Source organism: Trichophyton benhamiae (genome assembly GCF_000151125.1).
Source record: "Trichophyton benhamiae CBS 112371 chromosome Unknown Abenha-G-c-176a04.f1, whole genome shotgun sequence".
In the NCBI taxonomy this organism is placed as follows: domain Eukaryota; kingdom Fungi; phylum Ascomycota; class Eurotiomycetes; order Onygenales; family Arthrodermataceae; genus Trichophyton; species Trichophyton benhamiae.
In genome coordinates this window covers 603674-619038 of record NW_003315107.1, presented here as the reverse complement: position 1 = coordinate 619038, position 15365 = coordinate 603674, and the positions used below count along the sequence as shown (strand labels likewise).

General features: G+C 50.8%; 6 protein-coding genes across 6 annotated transcripts; 2 read left to right on the top strand and 4 right to left on the bottom strand.

Moving 5' to 3' along the window:
• Positions 1-111: 111 nt before the first annotated feature.
• Positions 112-3632, bottom strand: ARB_07150 (uncharacterized protein; the record flags this gene model as incomplete). The annotated part of the gene is made up of 2 exons (XM_003014542.1): positions 112-505; positions 631-3632. 2 exons carry the CDS (start codon positions 3630-3632, stop codon positions 112-114), a joined length of 3396 nt encoding a protein of 1131 aa, XP_003014588.1.
• Positions 3633-4508: 876 nt separating this feature from the next.
• ARB_07149 (conserved serine-rich protein) lies at positions 4509-7813 on the top strand (the record flags this gene model as incomplete). The annotated part of the gene is made up of 3 exons (XM_003014541.1): positions 4509-4693; positions 4759-5360; positions 5418-7813. 3 exons carry the CDS (start codon positions 4509-4511, stop codon positions 7811-7813), a joined length of 3183 nt encoding a protein of 1060 aa, XP_003014587.1.
• A 756-nt stretch (positions 7814-8569) lies between these two features.
• ARB_07148 (uncharacterized protein) lies at positions 8570-9729 on the top strand (the record flags this gene model as incomplete). Its single annotated transcript, XM_003014540.1, has 3 exons — positions 8570-8927; positions 8997-9568; positions 9595-9729. The coding sequence occupies 3 exons, from the start codon at positions 8570-8572 to the stop codon at positions 9727-9729; spliced, it is 1065 nt and encodes a 354-aa protein (XP_003014586.1).
• A 628-nt stretch (positions 9730-10357) lies between these two features.
• Positions 10358-10810, bottom strand: ARB_07147 (uncharacterized protein; the record flags this gene model as incomplete). Its single annotated transcript, XM_003014539.1, has 2 exons — positions 10358-10553; positions 10659-10810. The coding sequence occupies 2 exons, from the start codon at positions 10808-10810 to the stop codon at positions 10358-10360; spliced, it is 348 nt and encodes a 115-aa protein (XP_003014585.1).
• A 243-nt stretch (positions 10811-11053) lies between these two features.
• On the bottom strand, positions 11054-12319 carry ARB_07146 (cytochrome P450, putative; the record flags this gene model as incomplete). The annotated part of the gene is made up of 2 exons (XM_003014538.1): positions 11054-12018; positions 12097-12319. 2 exons carry the CDS (start codon positions 12317-12319, stop codon positions 11054-11056), a joined length of 1188 nt encoding a protein of 395 aa, XP_003014584.1.
• An 874-nt stretch (positions 12320-13193) lies between these two features.
• ARB_07145 (uncharacterized protein) lies at positions 13194-14995 on the bottom strand (the record flags this gene model as incomplete). The annotated part of the gene is made up of 2 exons (XM_003014537.1): positions 13194-14521; positions 14698-14995. The coding sequence occupies 2 exons, from the start codon at positions 14993-14995 to the stop codon at positions 13194-13196; spliced, it is 1626 nt and encodes a 541-aa protein (XP_003014583.1).
• Between the last annotated feature and the right edge of the window lie 370 nt (positions 14996-15365).

Here is a 15365-nt window from a genome sequence, read left to right as displayed (position 1 = left end):
ATTTCACATTTCATCAATTCATTTCAGGGATCCACAAGCCAAACTACAAGTACATGCCAAGTCAAATCCATATATAATTCCCGAGCGAAGAATAGGGTATAGCTGCGCCGTTCATGGCGGGGTGAAGTATCGTTTGAATCTCTCTAAATCAACCAAACCGAGTTTTCTGATGACCCAGTGGCAGTTGATTAGCAATCCTGGGAACCGAATCGTCCAAAAGTTCAAGTATCCATCTGGAAGGCCGCCGATATGAGTTTTGAGATGTTCCGACATATCGTTATAGTGGTTACGCTTATTCCGTAGTGCACGCAGTAAATCAAGCATCTTCGAGCCGGTATATTTGCGTTGCTTGCCGAGACTGTCTTTGAATTCCTTGGGTAACAACTTTAGGAAATCCATGTCCGGGTACATGACATTTTCAGCAACGGATTCAAGACATTGCAAAGCTGGTGAGGGCGGGTCCCTTGGTTCGAACTCGAAATGATCTGAGACATCGCAGAGGAAACTAAGCCGTTCGGCCGGGGACCAGAAAAAGGGGTGAATTAAGACTGACGTGGCGTCAGGCCTTGAGTAGTGAATGTTAGCAGGATGTACCTGTTTGGATTATCTTTGGATGAAAGGGTAATTTACCTTAGACGCGGATCTACAGATAACATGCGACTGATCAGATCTTCTGCTTCGAAAGCGTAGTTCCCAAGCCGCTGGAGTTCGTCGAGGTTGTAATGGCCTTTGACAATGTTGGCTTCACGCATGAATTTGCCATCTTTATCGAATGGATGACATCCGTGAGTGAGGACATAATAGAACACACAGCCAAGGGAAAAGATGTCAATGGCTCTTGTGGCCCTACGGTTGGTCTGCGGATCAACCACAGCTGGCTCAGAGGAGTCCAAAGTGCCGTTATTAGCCCACGAAGCCGGGTTGACATTAGATTGATCCTCATCGACAAGCAGTTCAGGGGCACGCCAGCCAGATGTTCCTGCAGCATGTGCCGTTGTGGCCCTGAAGGAGCTTTGGTTGTCTTCAAGCTTCTTGCAGAGACCAAAGTCAGATATAAGGAGGCGTAGATTGTTCACTCCCCGCGCGGATTTCTGAGCAGCAACAAGGATATTTTGGGGCTTCAGGTCTCGATGGACAATCTTGAGGGAATGGAGATAGCGAACACCAGCCGTAACCTGGCGAAGGATGTCTGGTAGGACTAAACCGTGCCGAAGGAGCTCGGGGAAGTTATGAGGACGCTCAACAATATCCTGTAGCGATGCTGGGCACAGCTCCAAGGCAATGTAAAGGAAACCTGCGGTTTGTTCCCTGCAGAAGTAACGGATGACATTGCTATGGTCGTCACTTTCTTGAAGCAGGCCCACCTCATGGGCCGCAATATCGTAGAATTCGACTAACAAGCGTTTAACGGCGACGTTTCTGCCATCAAAGCTGCCCTTGTAGACAACTGTACCATGGCTGCCATGGCCCAAGACCTTGTCGGTGTATACTTTCAGCTGGCCAATGCGAATGGCTCCGTCGGCGTCGATAACCTCAGTGTTAGATGGGGTGCGAGCTAAGTGTAGATCAGACTGTGAATTGAGCCTAGCACCCTGTGATCCTCCAGATTGGCTGGGAGGATTATCCGGATCAGCACTTTCCTGGGTGTTCTTCTTGCCACGCTTATGTGCCTGACCACCTCTTCTCCCGCGACGGGCTTTCTTTCGTGGCGTCTTTGCAGCGGGATCTTCCGCTTCAGCGGGTTCGTCCGCAGTTGGTGTCTGGGACTCCCTTGAGGGCGTTTCTTGGTTTGACTCTGAAGTCAGGAGGTTGGAGGAAGACTTTAAATCGGCTGATACTGGTTCAACTTTGGACTCTGTGAGCGTTTCATCCGTCTCTTTCTGCTCTTCCTGCTCAGGGGGTGGATGGATGACAAGGGCAGGATATTCAGTCTGTTCATCCGTGGGTTTCTGGTCAATTGTCTTGGAGCTTGTTGTAACCGAATTGTCGGGTATAGATATTATATTCTTCAGGTCAAGACGGTGCTTCATCAGCTCCTGAATATTCTGGGTATTGTAATAAATAAAAGTGCCAATGAATAGCAGAACGAGAGTGACGAATATATCTAATGCATTGTCCCAGCCCTTGCGAATAATGACGCTGTTCCTGCCTGGACCGGCCGGGGCAGGGAGCTTTTCAGGCTCTCTTGAGATGTCTTTGGGAGTGTCATTGGAGGATTCTGCAGGAGGGCCAGAAATGCTGGGAATATTGGGATGAAAGCGGTCTGATGGTTCAGAGAGAGAATGTACGCCGACAAGGACAGCTTTCTGTTGTGCAAGATCGAGAGAGGTGATCGGTCTGTCCTGAGACAGGAAATCCCTATCGTAGCAATCTGCTATACGTGCTCGACCAGTGACAAGCGGGTATTGAAGCTCGGACATGGCGTACCAGCCACCTGTTTCCGTGCAATTTATAAAAACGCGAGACTCCCTGTTATCAAGACCCGCCGATCCGTAGTCGTTGGTGGACGGAGGCTGCGCAAGGATAGCCAGTGGGGTGTCAGGCTCATCGGAAGACATGGGACGAGCAACATCGAACACGCGGGCTACCGGCGAGCTGAGCCGTTGGGTGTAACGGCGACCGTCTATCTTCGAATGATCGAACCCAAAGATGACCCCGTCATGCATGCTGTATATGTGGCGTTCGTCCATAGTTTTAAAGTACTGGCTCTGGAGGTCGACATCACGGTTGTTTGGAGTCCACTCCGCATACTTGATCGTACAGATGGGCTGGCCGGTGTGTGTGTTCTGAATGGAGACCGTATATTCAACACGCCCAAGGGTGAGCTTACCGCCGGACTTGCATTCATGCCCGGCTGGCTTGAAGTCATTGAGCCGCCGGCAGGTCTGGTCTGGGTCCACGAGCCCGCGGGAACTGAACATGTGGAGGATTGAGCCGGTCCTGGCATCAACGGTGTAGAGGGTAGTCTCCTTCCTAGCAGTGTAGGTAACAGGAGGGTCAACGCCGGAGTAAGGAGTCTCGTCAACGAGCATCTTAACGGTCAGCCCCAGCCGTTGCAGGCCACCGTTCTGGGCCTTGTTGTATATGAATAGATTGCCATCACGGCTAGGCTCGACGATCCAGAGAAAATCGTCTTCGATCTGTGCGTCCTTGGCCGAGTGCGAGCGATTTGCTCGGTGGTAGACGGTCTCTACCATGGGGCTGCTGGGCACTTCCAGCGCCCAGCGGGGAGCACCAGTCTTCCGGTCTCTTGCGTGAATTGTGCCATCGACGGTCGCCAACAGGACAAAGTCCTCCACTTCCCAGTCCTGTATAGATCGCGCTTGGAGCTGCGGAGTCGGGTCGTTCCGACTGCTGATCTGGACAGGAGGTGCTCGAACGGCGGAGCCAGAGGCCGCCAGAGCCAGTGTTTCAAGGGCGCTCTCATCAGACCTCACGGGCGGACGGATGGGATCAGATATCGAGTGTGGTATGGGCAGGCCGGCATCGGCAGGAGCACCGCGAAAGGAGGCTGCCAGAGGCACATCACCGGCCTGGGAGAGAAGCAACTGCTGCTGAGCTGCTAGGAGAGGGAAGAGAATGGCGAGGCTCGCGGGGACTGATGCGCGAGACCCTCGAAGCCGCCAGATCATCGTCTCTTGTGGTATGGGCGTTCGACAGCCGGCGGCGGTATCGAGGAGGGCTTGCCAGCAGAGATTTGCGTCCGCGAGGGACAACGACGGCGAGATAGACGCGAGGAACGAAGGGGGGAAGATCGAGTATCAGGACACCACCATCAGACAGCCCTCTCGATCGTGGCGGTCCTGGCGTTCCTGGCGGTCGTTGGTGATGATGACGCTGCGGGTGCTGGAGGGAGACGACACATATACGACAGCATCCAGCGGCGCTCCGGGGGCCATCAGGATGCAGGCAAAACGCAGCGGCGGTCGAGATGCAGTGTGCTCCCCGTCCTCCCTTGCTTCAAGAACGGCGGAACGAGCGGGCGGGCGAAGTCGAGAGAAAGCGAGGGAAACACACAGTCGAGGAACGGCGGTTGGCGAGGGAGTGAGTGGCTTGTGGTTTTTCCTAGCTTTGGAGCGTTAGATCGGGGGATTTTCTTCCTTTTTCCTTCTTTTTCCTTCTAGTTGGCCCTGGCCATGGGGCCGCAGTTTCAAGTTCGGGGCAGGGGGGCTTTCTTTTTCCACCTACGGAGTACACGGTGCGCAAGTCGACGCCGTTGAAGCTGCTGCTGGCTGCTGGCTGCTGGCTGACGTTGGCCGTGGGATGTTTCTGGCGATGCTGAATTTGGCCGCCTTTGAGGAGTCGTGAAAGTAAAATGGAAAATAAAAAAAAATAAAATAAAAAAAAAAATAAATAAAAAAATAAAAATCTGAGCTGTCACCGACAGACAACACAACACCGCGCCCGCGACGAGAGGACATTCACTGCTGCACACACCACCACACCAGCAGACAAGGAGAGAGAGAGTGAGTGAGAGAGAGAGAGAGAGAGAGAGAGAGGACGGCAGGATGGTGCTGCTCCGCCTGACCGTCAAGGTCGTCCCTCGCGCGGTGGAGGGCGAGGAGGCAAAGGACGCGGACGGGCTGAAGAGCACCAGCTTCCTCATGGTCGTGCACCGGCCGGACCAGATGAGCCTCGGAGAGCTGGCCTGGAGAGTCTCAGAGCAGTGGAAGAAGCTCCGGCCAGACGCTGAGTAGGCCTGCCTGTTCTCTTTCTCTGTTTTCGCTGAGCTGCGGGTGCTAACCTGGGATTTTACAGGCCGCTGGTGATCAAGAAACTCCTGGATGACAACCACGATACGGACGAGCTGGACGCCGATTTGACCGTGGCAGACGTGTTTATAGACTATGGCAAGGCGCGTGCAGACGGGTTGGACCAGCGGGGGGCCCTGCGAGTCATCCAGCAGCCGACGAGCACTCGGTCAGTCCGCTACGGCTCCGTCGTCCAGGACTGGGACGCCATCACAAACCACCACTCCCGAAGGGCCCCGAGGCTCTCGAGACGGCAGCTAGCGCATTTCCCCGTGGCCAGTGGTCTAGCTTCAGCTTCTCCCGTCAAGAACCATCTTGCTGCCGTCAATGGGGGTGGCATTCCGTTCGAAGTCGCGGAATCAGTCTATCCGCTTGGCTCTATCGAAGAAGAACCAGCAGCTACGGCGTCACACCAGCGCAGAGAACCCTCGCCGGCTCTTGCGGAACGAGAATTGACGCAGGAAACTACAGACACCAACGCCTCGAATCTACGGTCATCCCCTCTGGATGCTTTTCCTAGCTCCACACGCCTTCCCAGGCATCACCGTGCTCAGCTAGGAAAGGATGGTGACATGCTCATTCCAGGGGTTCATACTTCACTGCTTTCTAGTGAGTGGCCGCTGGGTATACTTTGTCCTGCCTTTCACTGACTTCTAAAATTCACAGATCAAGCTGCCCTACGGAACTCGAAAGAGGCCAAACCCTCGCAATTAGCCATTAGCGGTCGTCCATCTCCAACTGCTGCCCGCCAACCAAAGAGACCAAGGACTGCCGATAGTGAAGAGCTGTCCGGAAACACTTCATCCCTGGCTACTAGTCAGAGACATCCAAAACACGCAAAACGACAAAAGATCGCCGAGACACCTGCTTCAGAGCTAGAACCTGAAGATGATGAGATGCTCGATGCTCACCCGCCGAGAGCTAGTACAGGGAAGTCCCAAGTCCTCCCGTATGTCCATAAAGGAAAAACAGACGCTCGACAGAATTCTCAGAAGGCTCTAAGGGAAGATCCTAATGGGGCACCTGCTGTCATTGATCTAACTTGCACGTTATGCACAACAGAAAGCAACAGTAAGCCGAAATCAAATCAGATAGGTTTAGGCATAACCGCCAGCCCCCCTAAGAAGCGCACAGTTGACAAATTAGATATCCATAAAGACAACTCCGGCGCACTCCTAACCCCCAAGGCGTCTGGACGCCCTAACCGCCCTCGCTCGTCTGACCCACACCAGATATTCCCCGATCTCACTCAAGACGCGCCCTCTTCGGCAAGACTAGCTAATAACAAGAAAGCCGTGTCGAGTAGAGATGCTAAGGCTGATGCAAGAAAGAAGACAACCATGCAGTCGGGCAAGGCTTATAGCCGCGATTTCAACTCAGGCACAGCCGTGCACGGGAAATGGACTGATAAATTTGATTGTCGGGTAGCCGGCTATAACAGGGAACGAGCTATTTCCCATTTGAATGACTTAGTCCAAGCTGCAAAGGAAGCTGATGACTCTCAAGGCCAGATACGAAGATTGGAGAAAATGGCTAAGGAATTAAAGAAGCTTCCAAACTACGCCGGTAAGGGTACGGAGGCCATACAGGTTAGGAAGAACGCACACAGACGAATCAATCGGTTATTGGAGACTCTCGAGGTTATGGGTCAACCAAGGCTTAGCCGGGAGGAACCTCAACATCATGAAGATGAGGTGGATGAAGAGTCCAGTGGGGAAGAGAATGAACCCCGATCTGGGCGTTCCTCCTCTACCAAGAACGATTCAGAGAAAGAAGTAGATGAAAAATCTACAGCCGCTAAGTCAACAGCAGTCAATACAGACAAGAAGAAAGATGCAAGTGACGGTAATGGGAGCGAGAGCGAGCGTGTGCACAGTAACGAAGAGAACGACGAGGGGAGAAGTGATAGTGAAGATGGTTCGGAGAAAGACGATGAGGAGGACGAGGAAGAGAAGCAAGATCGTACGAGGCTTCGAGTGTGTGTATCTCCCTCTCTCTCAGATGTTGGCGATGAGAGACTGTCCGCCACTGGGCCTCGACGATCTTCTAAGGGGACTGTCCGTGATAAATCCCCATCTGTCTACTCGGTTCCTTTGTCCGGATCTGAAGCCCCTGATCCCGAGTCAGATAAATCTGAAAGCGGCAGTAAGAGTGGCAGTGAAGGAGACGAGGAGGATGATGAAAGCACACCTCGTGCCAAAGTAGTCTCGAAGAAGACCCCCAGCCAGGAATCATCTGCTGCTTCCGAGTCTAATGAATTGGAGTCCGTTGGCAAAGGAAATGCTTCTGAATCGATAGCTACAACTCCATCAGAGAAAGATACTGATATTAAACCCAACGGGACCCGGCAAGATAAGGTAGAAAGGGAAGAAACGGAGAAATCTGGCAGAAGTTCCGAGGAAAAAGAGGCAAGCGAGAGCGATGAAGATGGTGAAGAAGGCAAAGATGAAAAATTTGAGGATGCGAAAGAAGGCTCTGAATCCGACGAAGAATCCGACTCGGCAGGTGAAGAAGCAGCCGCACCCAATGCGGATGCATCAAAAATTCCAGCAGCAAAGAAGCAGGTCACTGTGTTTGAAGACTCTGACTCTGGCTCTAGCTCCGAGTCCTCTTCTGCCTCAGAAGGATCAGATATCCAATACCGCAAGCCAAAACCCAAGGACGATGGCACTGAGGCGGCACAGCAGCCCGCTACCGAACAAGACATGCAAAACAAATTGCCAACTGCTCCAACGCCTCGCAAAAAAAAGGTGCATGTGTTGAAACGATCTCAGACGCCGCTACATAGGCCATTCCAGCCATGGCAAGACTCGGCTCACAACAAGACGAATCCAGCCAGCTCTCCGCTTGTGGAGGACAAGTCGAACAGACCGGAATTTATCACCTTCTCCCAGCCTGCGCCAACTGCAACCAGGCGCTCATCAGCAGTGGCTAACGGCACCAGGCCCCAATCAACGCCCACGGGGTCGAACCCAGAGCGCAGCAGCAATGGACTTAAACGCCTCCTCAAGGGCAAGTCTACCAGGAATATGTTTGGGAAACCTAGTTCACCGGCTATCTGAGCTGTGTAGTGACAGACTAGAGCATGTGGCCAGGGAATAAAAGAACATTGAGCAGGAAGATCCAGCGAGTCCATTTGAATAATTCATGTGAAGCATTATACCCTTTCTTGATGTGCAGTTGGAGGAGAGAGGAAAAGGGGCTCGTGTCAGTTGAAGCATGTGTATCCTTAGATGTATGATATCAGGCTCTTTTAGCCATCTCCGGAAGAGCAGAGCTTTACACAGACGAATCCATGTAGTTTAACCGCTTGATACCTGCAGACCTTTCATCGTTACCTACGCAGAGCTCTCTGGCTAAGGAAGTGTGATCTGATACTCCGTACAGGGTTGACATCCTGTGCCTCTACCCCCTGAAACACAGACTCTCATGCATGCATCAGACGGCTTACATGTCTTCTTCGGCTCTTTCATTTGCTTTGCATAAGCTGCAACCATCGAAGCACCCTATATCAGATGTTGGCCCGGCATAGTTGGCGCTATAGATGGACATTGAGTAGACTCGGCGCATAGATAGATAGATCTACAGTGACGATGGGAGAACATCGCCCCCCGTAAGTACCAACCTGACTACCTACACATACCACACCTCCGGCCGGCCTATTTCCTGTCTTCTAGCATTCTGTGTCTGACTGGGACCCGTGTCGACGCCCTCCTGGGTTGCTAACGTCTAGTTATCTGGCGCCCGATATTTCGAAAGCCTGGCATTAACTAGTTCCGGGCGATAACTAGTTATACGAAGTTCAGCCCACCAAAGTCATGCTCTCACAGTCAACCACCATCGCAGACATATATCCAGCCATCGACCACGCTCACCGGGTACATAGCATAGCTACGCGCATAGCTCGAGACGGGATGGACCTTGATCTCTGCTTTACCGTCGTTCAGCCGGCGCCCGACGGCTACGAGTCTGCTGTTCCCTTGGTCCTGATCCACGACGGCGGCGGGACAAGCGTCAACTACTACTACCTGCACTCCCTCGACCGCGCTGTCTACGCCATCCAAAACCCCAGTTTCTACTCCGGCGAGCCCTGGGAGGACGGCATCCCCGAGATGGGAGCGACCTACGCGCGTCTCATCCGATCTCATGTCCCGGCTGGCCCAATATTGCTAGGAGGTGAGATTTCAGTTCCGTCGCGCGAGAGGCATCGCATATACTGATTCGTCCTCTGCGAGGGCCGAGCAGGCTGGTCTCTGGGCGGCATGATCTCCCTGGAAATCGCCAGCATATTCTCGAGACAGTCCTCCGAGCTGCGGGTGCTCGGCATCGTGATGATTGATAGCGTGTATCCTCTTGCCCCGAAGCCAGCAGGCCGAACGATGGTCCCGCACAAGCTGCAGTTCGGGAAATATACAAAGCCAGAGACACAACGGTTGTCTTCCAACTGTATGGCCCAAGCCGTTGAAATGGCGCAAACCTGGAAGATGCCCGTCTGGCGGGGCTGCTCTGACGAAACGGAGTATAATCGTCGAGCGGCTTTTGAAAAGGAGCTGTCTCGGAAGATGAAGACGAAACACCCGGAGTCTGAGGAGCACAACGAAATCCCGATGAGGGATCTTGCCGCCTTACCACAGGCAATTCTCCTCCGTTGCAATGAGACGGTTCCGGTTTCTACACCAGAAGACCCTACTGCTATGTGTCGCGTTGACGTGGCTCGCGACTCGGAGAAGCTCGGCTGGGAACAGTACGGCTACGACTTTATCTCAGCCGTCCTCCAGATCCCTGGTCATCATTTCAATATATTTTCTGATGAATATGTAAGTCCCTGAAAAAAAAAAAAAAGAAGAAAAAGAAGAAGAAAAAGAATTCCCGATTAAGTCTGAATGAATATGTTACTGATCCTATCTTCATCCAGCTTGATGATCTTACATCCCGTATAAAAGTGGCTTGCAGGATGTTAGAAAGAACTAATATCTAAAAAGCGCCTGCTGGCTCTTTATCCACGGATTACCTTCTGCCTTTTTTAAATCCATGAACCACAGTTTGGCATAGCAGAAACCTAAAGATATAGAATACAAGTGGCAAATTGGAAAAGTTATTAGTCTCTTTGATATTTTCAACAATGACCGGGCTGTCGGAATGCTTCCCTCGCGCCAAATTGAAGAACCGTCGACCTCGCCTCCTCCAACCTTGGAGTGGCAGTACTTGAACCAGAAACCGCACGTCCGGGGTTAGTACTTTGGTGGCTCGTCTACTCCGCATAACAAAAATTCCGGGATACCATGGATTTGAAAAGCGTATGTCGCCCCTGATCAAAGAAGGTTAAACATTACCACTGCTTTAATTGAAGGGATTGACCCCTTTTAAGTGAAATGACTAATTACAATATCATAAGAAAGGGTGGGAGAAAGGCCCTGCCTCTTATCTCAACTACCTCTCAGCAGCCGTTATGGTACCCTGAAAAACAAAAGGTTCTTGCCAGTCATGGTACCTTTTTATACACCCACACCCTGATAATTCGTCCGTATATAAACCGAAGGAAACCCTATGCTCAATATAACAAAGAAACGAACAGAAAAACGAAGATACCAACAATACCCAACTCATCACTTCCCACTAATCTTGCTGGCCACTAGCTTACCCTTCAACCTTGCCTGGACACCAATGGTCTTCAGGTTCTTCGGCCGGGGAATGAATAGGTCGTGGTGGATTTGGATATCATCCAGTGTGGTGTCACACATTTCAAAGTCAAATCGTCGGAATATTGTGCTGGCAGCAATGAATATTTCTGCCCTTGCAAGACTGTTAATCCGTCAGTGAACAAAGCCATCAGCAACCAGGTGATTTTGTTGGGTACACCAACGATAGGTGCTACATATAACCATTTATCACGATTGGTCTACTTACTTCATCCCAAGACATCTCCTAGATCCGGAGCTAAAGGAGACCATATACTTTTCCAGATATTTCCGCTCTTGAAGGTCAAGCCACCGTTCGGGGACGAAGTTATACGAGTCGGGGAATATTTCTTCGCTATGATGCATGATCACAGAAGACATCCCCACCGGTGTCTGTTTCAGAATCCAATGTGTTAGCCTTCCTCAGGAGAAAGGTGGACCTAGAACCCTTGGCATGGATGTATTCTCACCCCCGGTGGGATAGCATATTTGCCATATTCAATAACGTCTCGGGGCGATTTTCGTTGCAGACGAGTGCTGACACCATATGAGAGCCTGCTCAAGCGCCAATATAGTTGGTTAGCATTGCACGAATAGCCGGATGGATGAAGCACATGCCGTACCTTAAACCTTCGAGGACAACCGAAGACTGCGGGATTTTAAATGGTTAGCTTTGTTCTGCTGTTTGGTTTTTGTCGCGTGGGCAACCCAACTTACCAGGTACGGGAGACTCTCAAGCTGGCACAGCCTGATTTCGGCGGTCGGGTCTGGTTCAGCCTCCCGAAGCTCTTCCCTGAGCCTCCGAAGCTTCTCTGGGTTCCGCAAGAGATGGAAGGAGATAACGGACAGGCAATTTGAGGTTGTCTCTGTTCCTGCACCAATGATGGAACGGACTTCCTGGGTCAACCTTGCCGGACGTTTCTCCTCGCCACTGAGCCGGGAGTCGAATATCTGGTCGAATACGGTCTTTTTGCGCCCAACAGTTTCTTCAGAGCCCTTCTGTTCCCTCTGACGTTCGTACTGGACCTCGTCTATCCTTTCCCTACAACGTTCTGCCAACGTATAGAACAGTTTGAGGCCAGGATTCAGGGACATTGTGAGGGATTTTGGGAGCATCTTCAGCAACGACAGCACCCAAGTCAGCTGTCTTGAAACCACTGACATCTCGGATGCGTCTCTAAGCACCTGGCCCCAGTTAGGGTACCAGTCTGGAGCTTCAAGATAACCGTAACATCTGTCCATAGTAAACGTGGCGATCAGATCTGTGGTCAGACAGGTATAACCGAGTGACAGCGGCACAGTACCGCCACCTGCACCAAAGTTCTCGATCCGGCTGCATAACTTTTTCACAAGGCCTTGGATTAGGCTCTCCTGCTGGAGAACCCGGCCTCTTGCAAAAAACGGGTTCATGGCACCCCGCCTCAAGCGATGAAGCTGATGGCTCTCCGTGCCAAAGGACGAAAGAGGAAAGTCAAAGGGCTTCAGGTAATAATATTCCTTGTCTCGGGGATTGCTGTGTGAGTAGAGAACATTGTAGAAGTGCGGATCATTGATATGAAGTTCTCGAGGGCTGATGCGAATTATAGGCCCTAAGAATGAAGGAACCATTCAGCATTTCTCTCTTTGCTGTCTTCCTGACTGGGTATATTCCTTTTCGATAAACGTACCATATTTCTCATGCAGCTCCTTGATTTTGAAGATGTATCGACCCTTGAGGATGGCATCATAATAAAACTCATAGAGGTATGTCACTGCGGCAATCTTTGGGCCAGGAAACCTCGACAATGGTGAGAAGTGCAGTTGATATACCACACTGCCAATGACGTATGCGAATACCGAAACAACAATCAATGCAAACAGATGCATGGGGAGGATGGAATGAATGTCCATGTTGACAGGCATATCTTGTCCTGTAGGGGGGGTTGGAAAATGGGCTCTGAAACTAGGCATCTATGAAGAACAAACACACGACGTTCGGGCTGCTTAAATAAAGGCAAACAATGATGGGACTCTTGCTGAATAAATTTTCATTGCTCTCGGTATTCGTTGCAACCATGAGCACAAACGGCGGCAACTAGCAGGAGTGTGCAATTATACATGAGGTATAGTGACAACTACCAGGAGACAACGGCCGGGTCTCGCTCTACGTTGAAGGCAAAGTCTCGCGTTTAAATGTTGCATGAGACCCATGGCTTCGTCTGCGGCTTTTTTTTTATCTTTCTTTTAATTTTCATTTCCATTCCTTTTTTTTCACTTTCGTCTCTTTATTATTTCTTATTCCTGGTCTGCCTTCCTCACCCTCCCTCCTTACACTTTCTGCAGTGGACATGCATACACAATACTTCATCTCAGCCACGAGAAACGGATGAAGGACAGTATGACGTCTCCGACTGTGGCCGCATGTGATGGCTTTTTTTACTCTTCATTCTTTTTTTCAACATGCAGAAGCAGTGGTAGTTAGGCAGCCCGTGGGTGTTTCAATACAGTACCGTCTGAAGCCTGCCGAACAACCTTACGCCGTTGCACACCCAATGCAGCCGCCCCCTGTACGGAGTATGTATGTCCCTCTTTGCCATCCCTGACACCGGATAACCCCCTCTGACCTAAGTCACAGGCTTATAAATAACGTCCCACGACAGACCCAAGGTTACTGCAACTTAGTTAACATGTTATATAACCAGAGGCCGAAGTTACGCATGGACGGATACTAGGTAAAGCATATAATAGACATCAAGAACGCAAAGAAACAACCCCTGTCAATGATCTAGTCGGAATCCTCGGCATCATCAAGAGGATCGAGCATCTTGCTCATATATACTCCATCAAGGTGGTATCCTAGTTTGGCATAGTAGCTTCGTACACCCACGCCAGAAATGACGCTGATTTTGCGACTTCCATGCTCCTCTCGAGCAATACGCTCAGCTTCTTCCATTAACAAGGTTCCAAATCCGCGATGCTGGAACTTGCGGGGGTCACGGCCATGGACTGGGACTGCGGAACCATAAACGTGTAACTCTCGTACCAAACTGGTTGGTTGGCCTGTAAGCTCAGGTCGGAAGGTGTACTTGGAACTACACTTTCGTAGCCGAAGAAGGCCGATAAGGATATCTTGTTTTGGGTCCTCGTAGGCAAGGAATGTCTCCCATCCTCCGTTTGCTGTATAATCACGTCGAACGAGTTCAATCTGATTTGGTCGGATTTTATTCTTTACTTCATTGATGCCGACTTCCCGGGTACGCACGTCACGGCAGGTGGTGCCAAAATCTTTCATTCGGCTGAGCGCGAGTTCACGTAGATTGCCGTTCTCTACGCCAGATGTGACGAGTGGCATTGGGATATCTCTTTGTACACGGTAGATACGGGTCCATGGAGGAACGAGGGCGAGAATTCTGGCCACAATATCGATTAAAGCATTGGGGGTATAGTTCTTGTACCGACCGGTCCTCCAAAGTTCATAAAGGCCGGTTCCTCGGATAACAAGGGTTGGGTATATTTTAAGACCGTCAGTTCGGAAATCAGGGTTCTCGAAGTATTCCTGGAACTGGAACAAGTCTCTCTCCATCCCGACATTTGGGAGATCAGGCATCATATGGCTGACCACTTTGAATCCAGCATCCTTTGATAGTTTAAACGTTTCCGCCACAGCAGCTACAGTGTGCCCTCTATTTGTGTCTCGCGCCACGTCTTCGTAGAGACTCTGTACTCCAATTTCCAAACGGGTGCAGCCATACCGAAGCATGCTGCTAAGATGGGTGTCAAGGCAGTAGTCCGGTCGTGTCTCGATCGTGATTCCAACACACTTGATATTGCTCATTTCTCCTGCCTGCACAGCCTCGTCCACATTATCCGTCTGGTAACCGCTAAGTGCGTTATGGAGCTGTGATATAAATGTCTCTCTGTACTCCTCAGGGAGTGACATGAACGTGCCACCCATAATGATGTATTCCACTTTATCCACACTGTGCCCCAGTGATTTTATCTGGTCGACTCGACCTCGCGCCTGCTCGAAAGGATCATAACGGGCCCGGATAGCTCTCATGGACGTTGGCTCGTAGCCAGTATAAGATTGGGTAGAATATTCAAAATCCGAATCTGGGCCACCCGGACAATAGACACAAATATTTCCAGTGTATGCAATGTGTGGACATCGATGAGGCTTGCACATAACCGCAACTACAGCGATTCCAGAGGAGGTTCCTTCATAGCGAAGAATGTTGCGTTAGCTGATAATCTCGACATAAGAGAGATAAAAGACGTTCGCCACTCACTTATCGGTTTGGCAATCAGTTTTGGAAGTATATACTTCTTATAATGCTCCGGAACAGCAGCAATAATAGCTGTCAAGGGCGGCAGATTGCTCAGATAATGCTTTTTTGCGATAGTGCCCCGCAGCTTGTTCAAATTGATATCCTTCTTCGACCTACTATTATCTCGCTGCGCTTCGTAGTCCTGGATCAGCGCATTTGCTATATCGGAGCAGGCTCTCATGTATCGCTCGTTCTCCGGAGGGAGCTTGATATTCTTTGGAAGCTTGTGCTTCGGCATGGTCATCGTCTTCGTCGCCATGGTGTAGGCAGAGCACGAAATGGCAAGACAAGCCGGGTAAAAAGAGAACCCCAAAAGCGAAAAAAAGACGCGCCAGCCACCTCTACACTTCTATTCACTGCTGTTTCGTGGTCGCTTTCGTGGGTATCGTAAAAAGACTCGTAGTTGTAGTCGTAGGAGTGGTTGGTGGTGGTGGTGGTTGTTGAGTCTCTTCCCTTGCATGGGTCAAGATTTTTGGTCCGGACGAGCCACGCTGCGAAAACTGAAACTGTAAAAAAACATCGACGACTTCCGACTCTCTCCTTCGTCTTTCTCTGCACTGCATCTCGACTTCAGCCCTTCCAGCTTCCGCGCGCCCTCGCTTTCCAGCCTTTCTTCTTCTTCTCTTCTT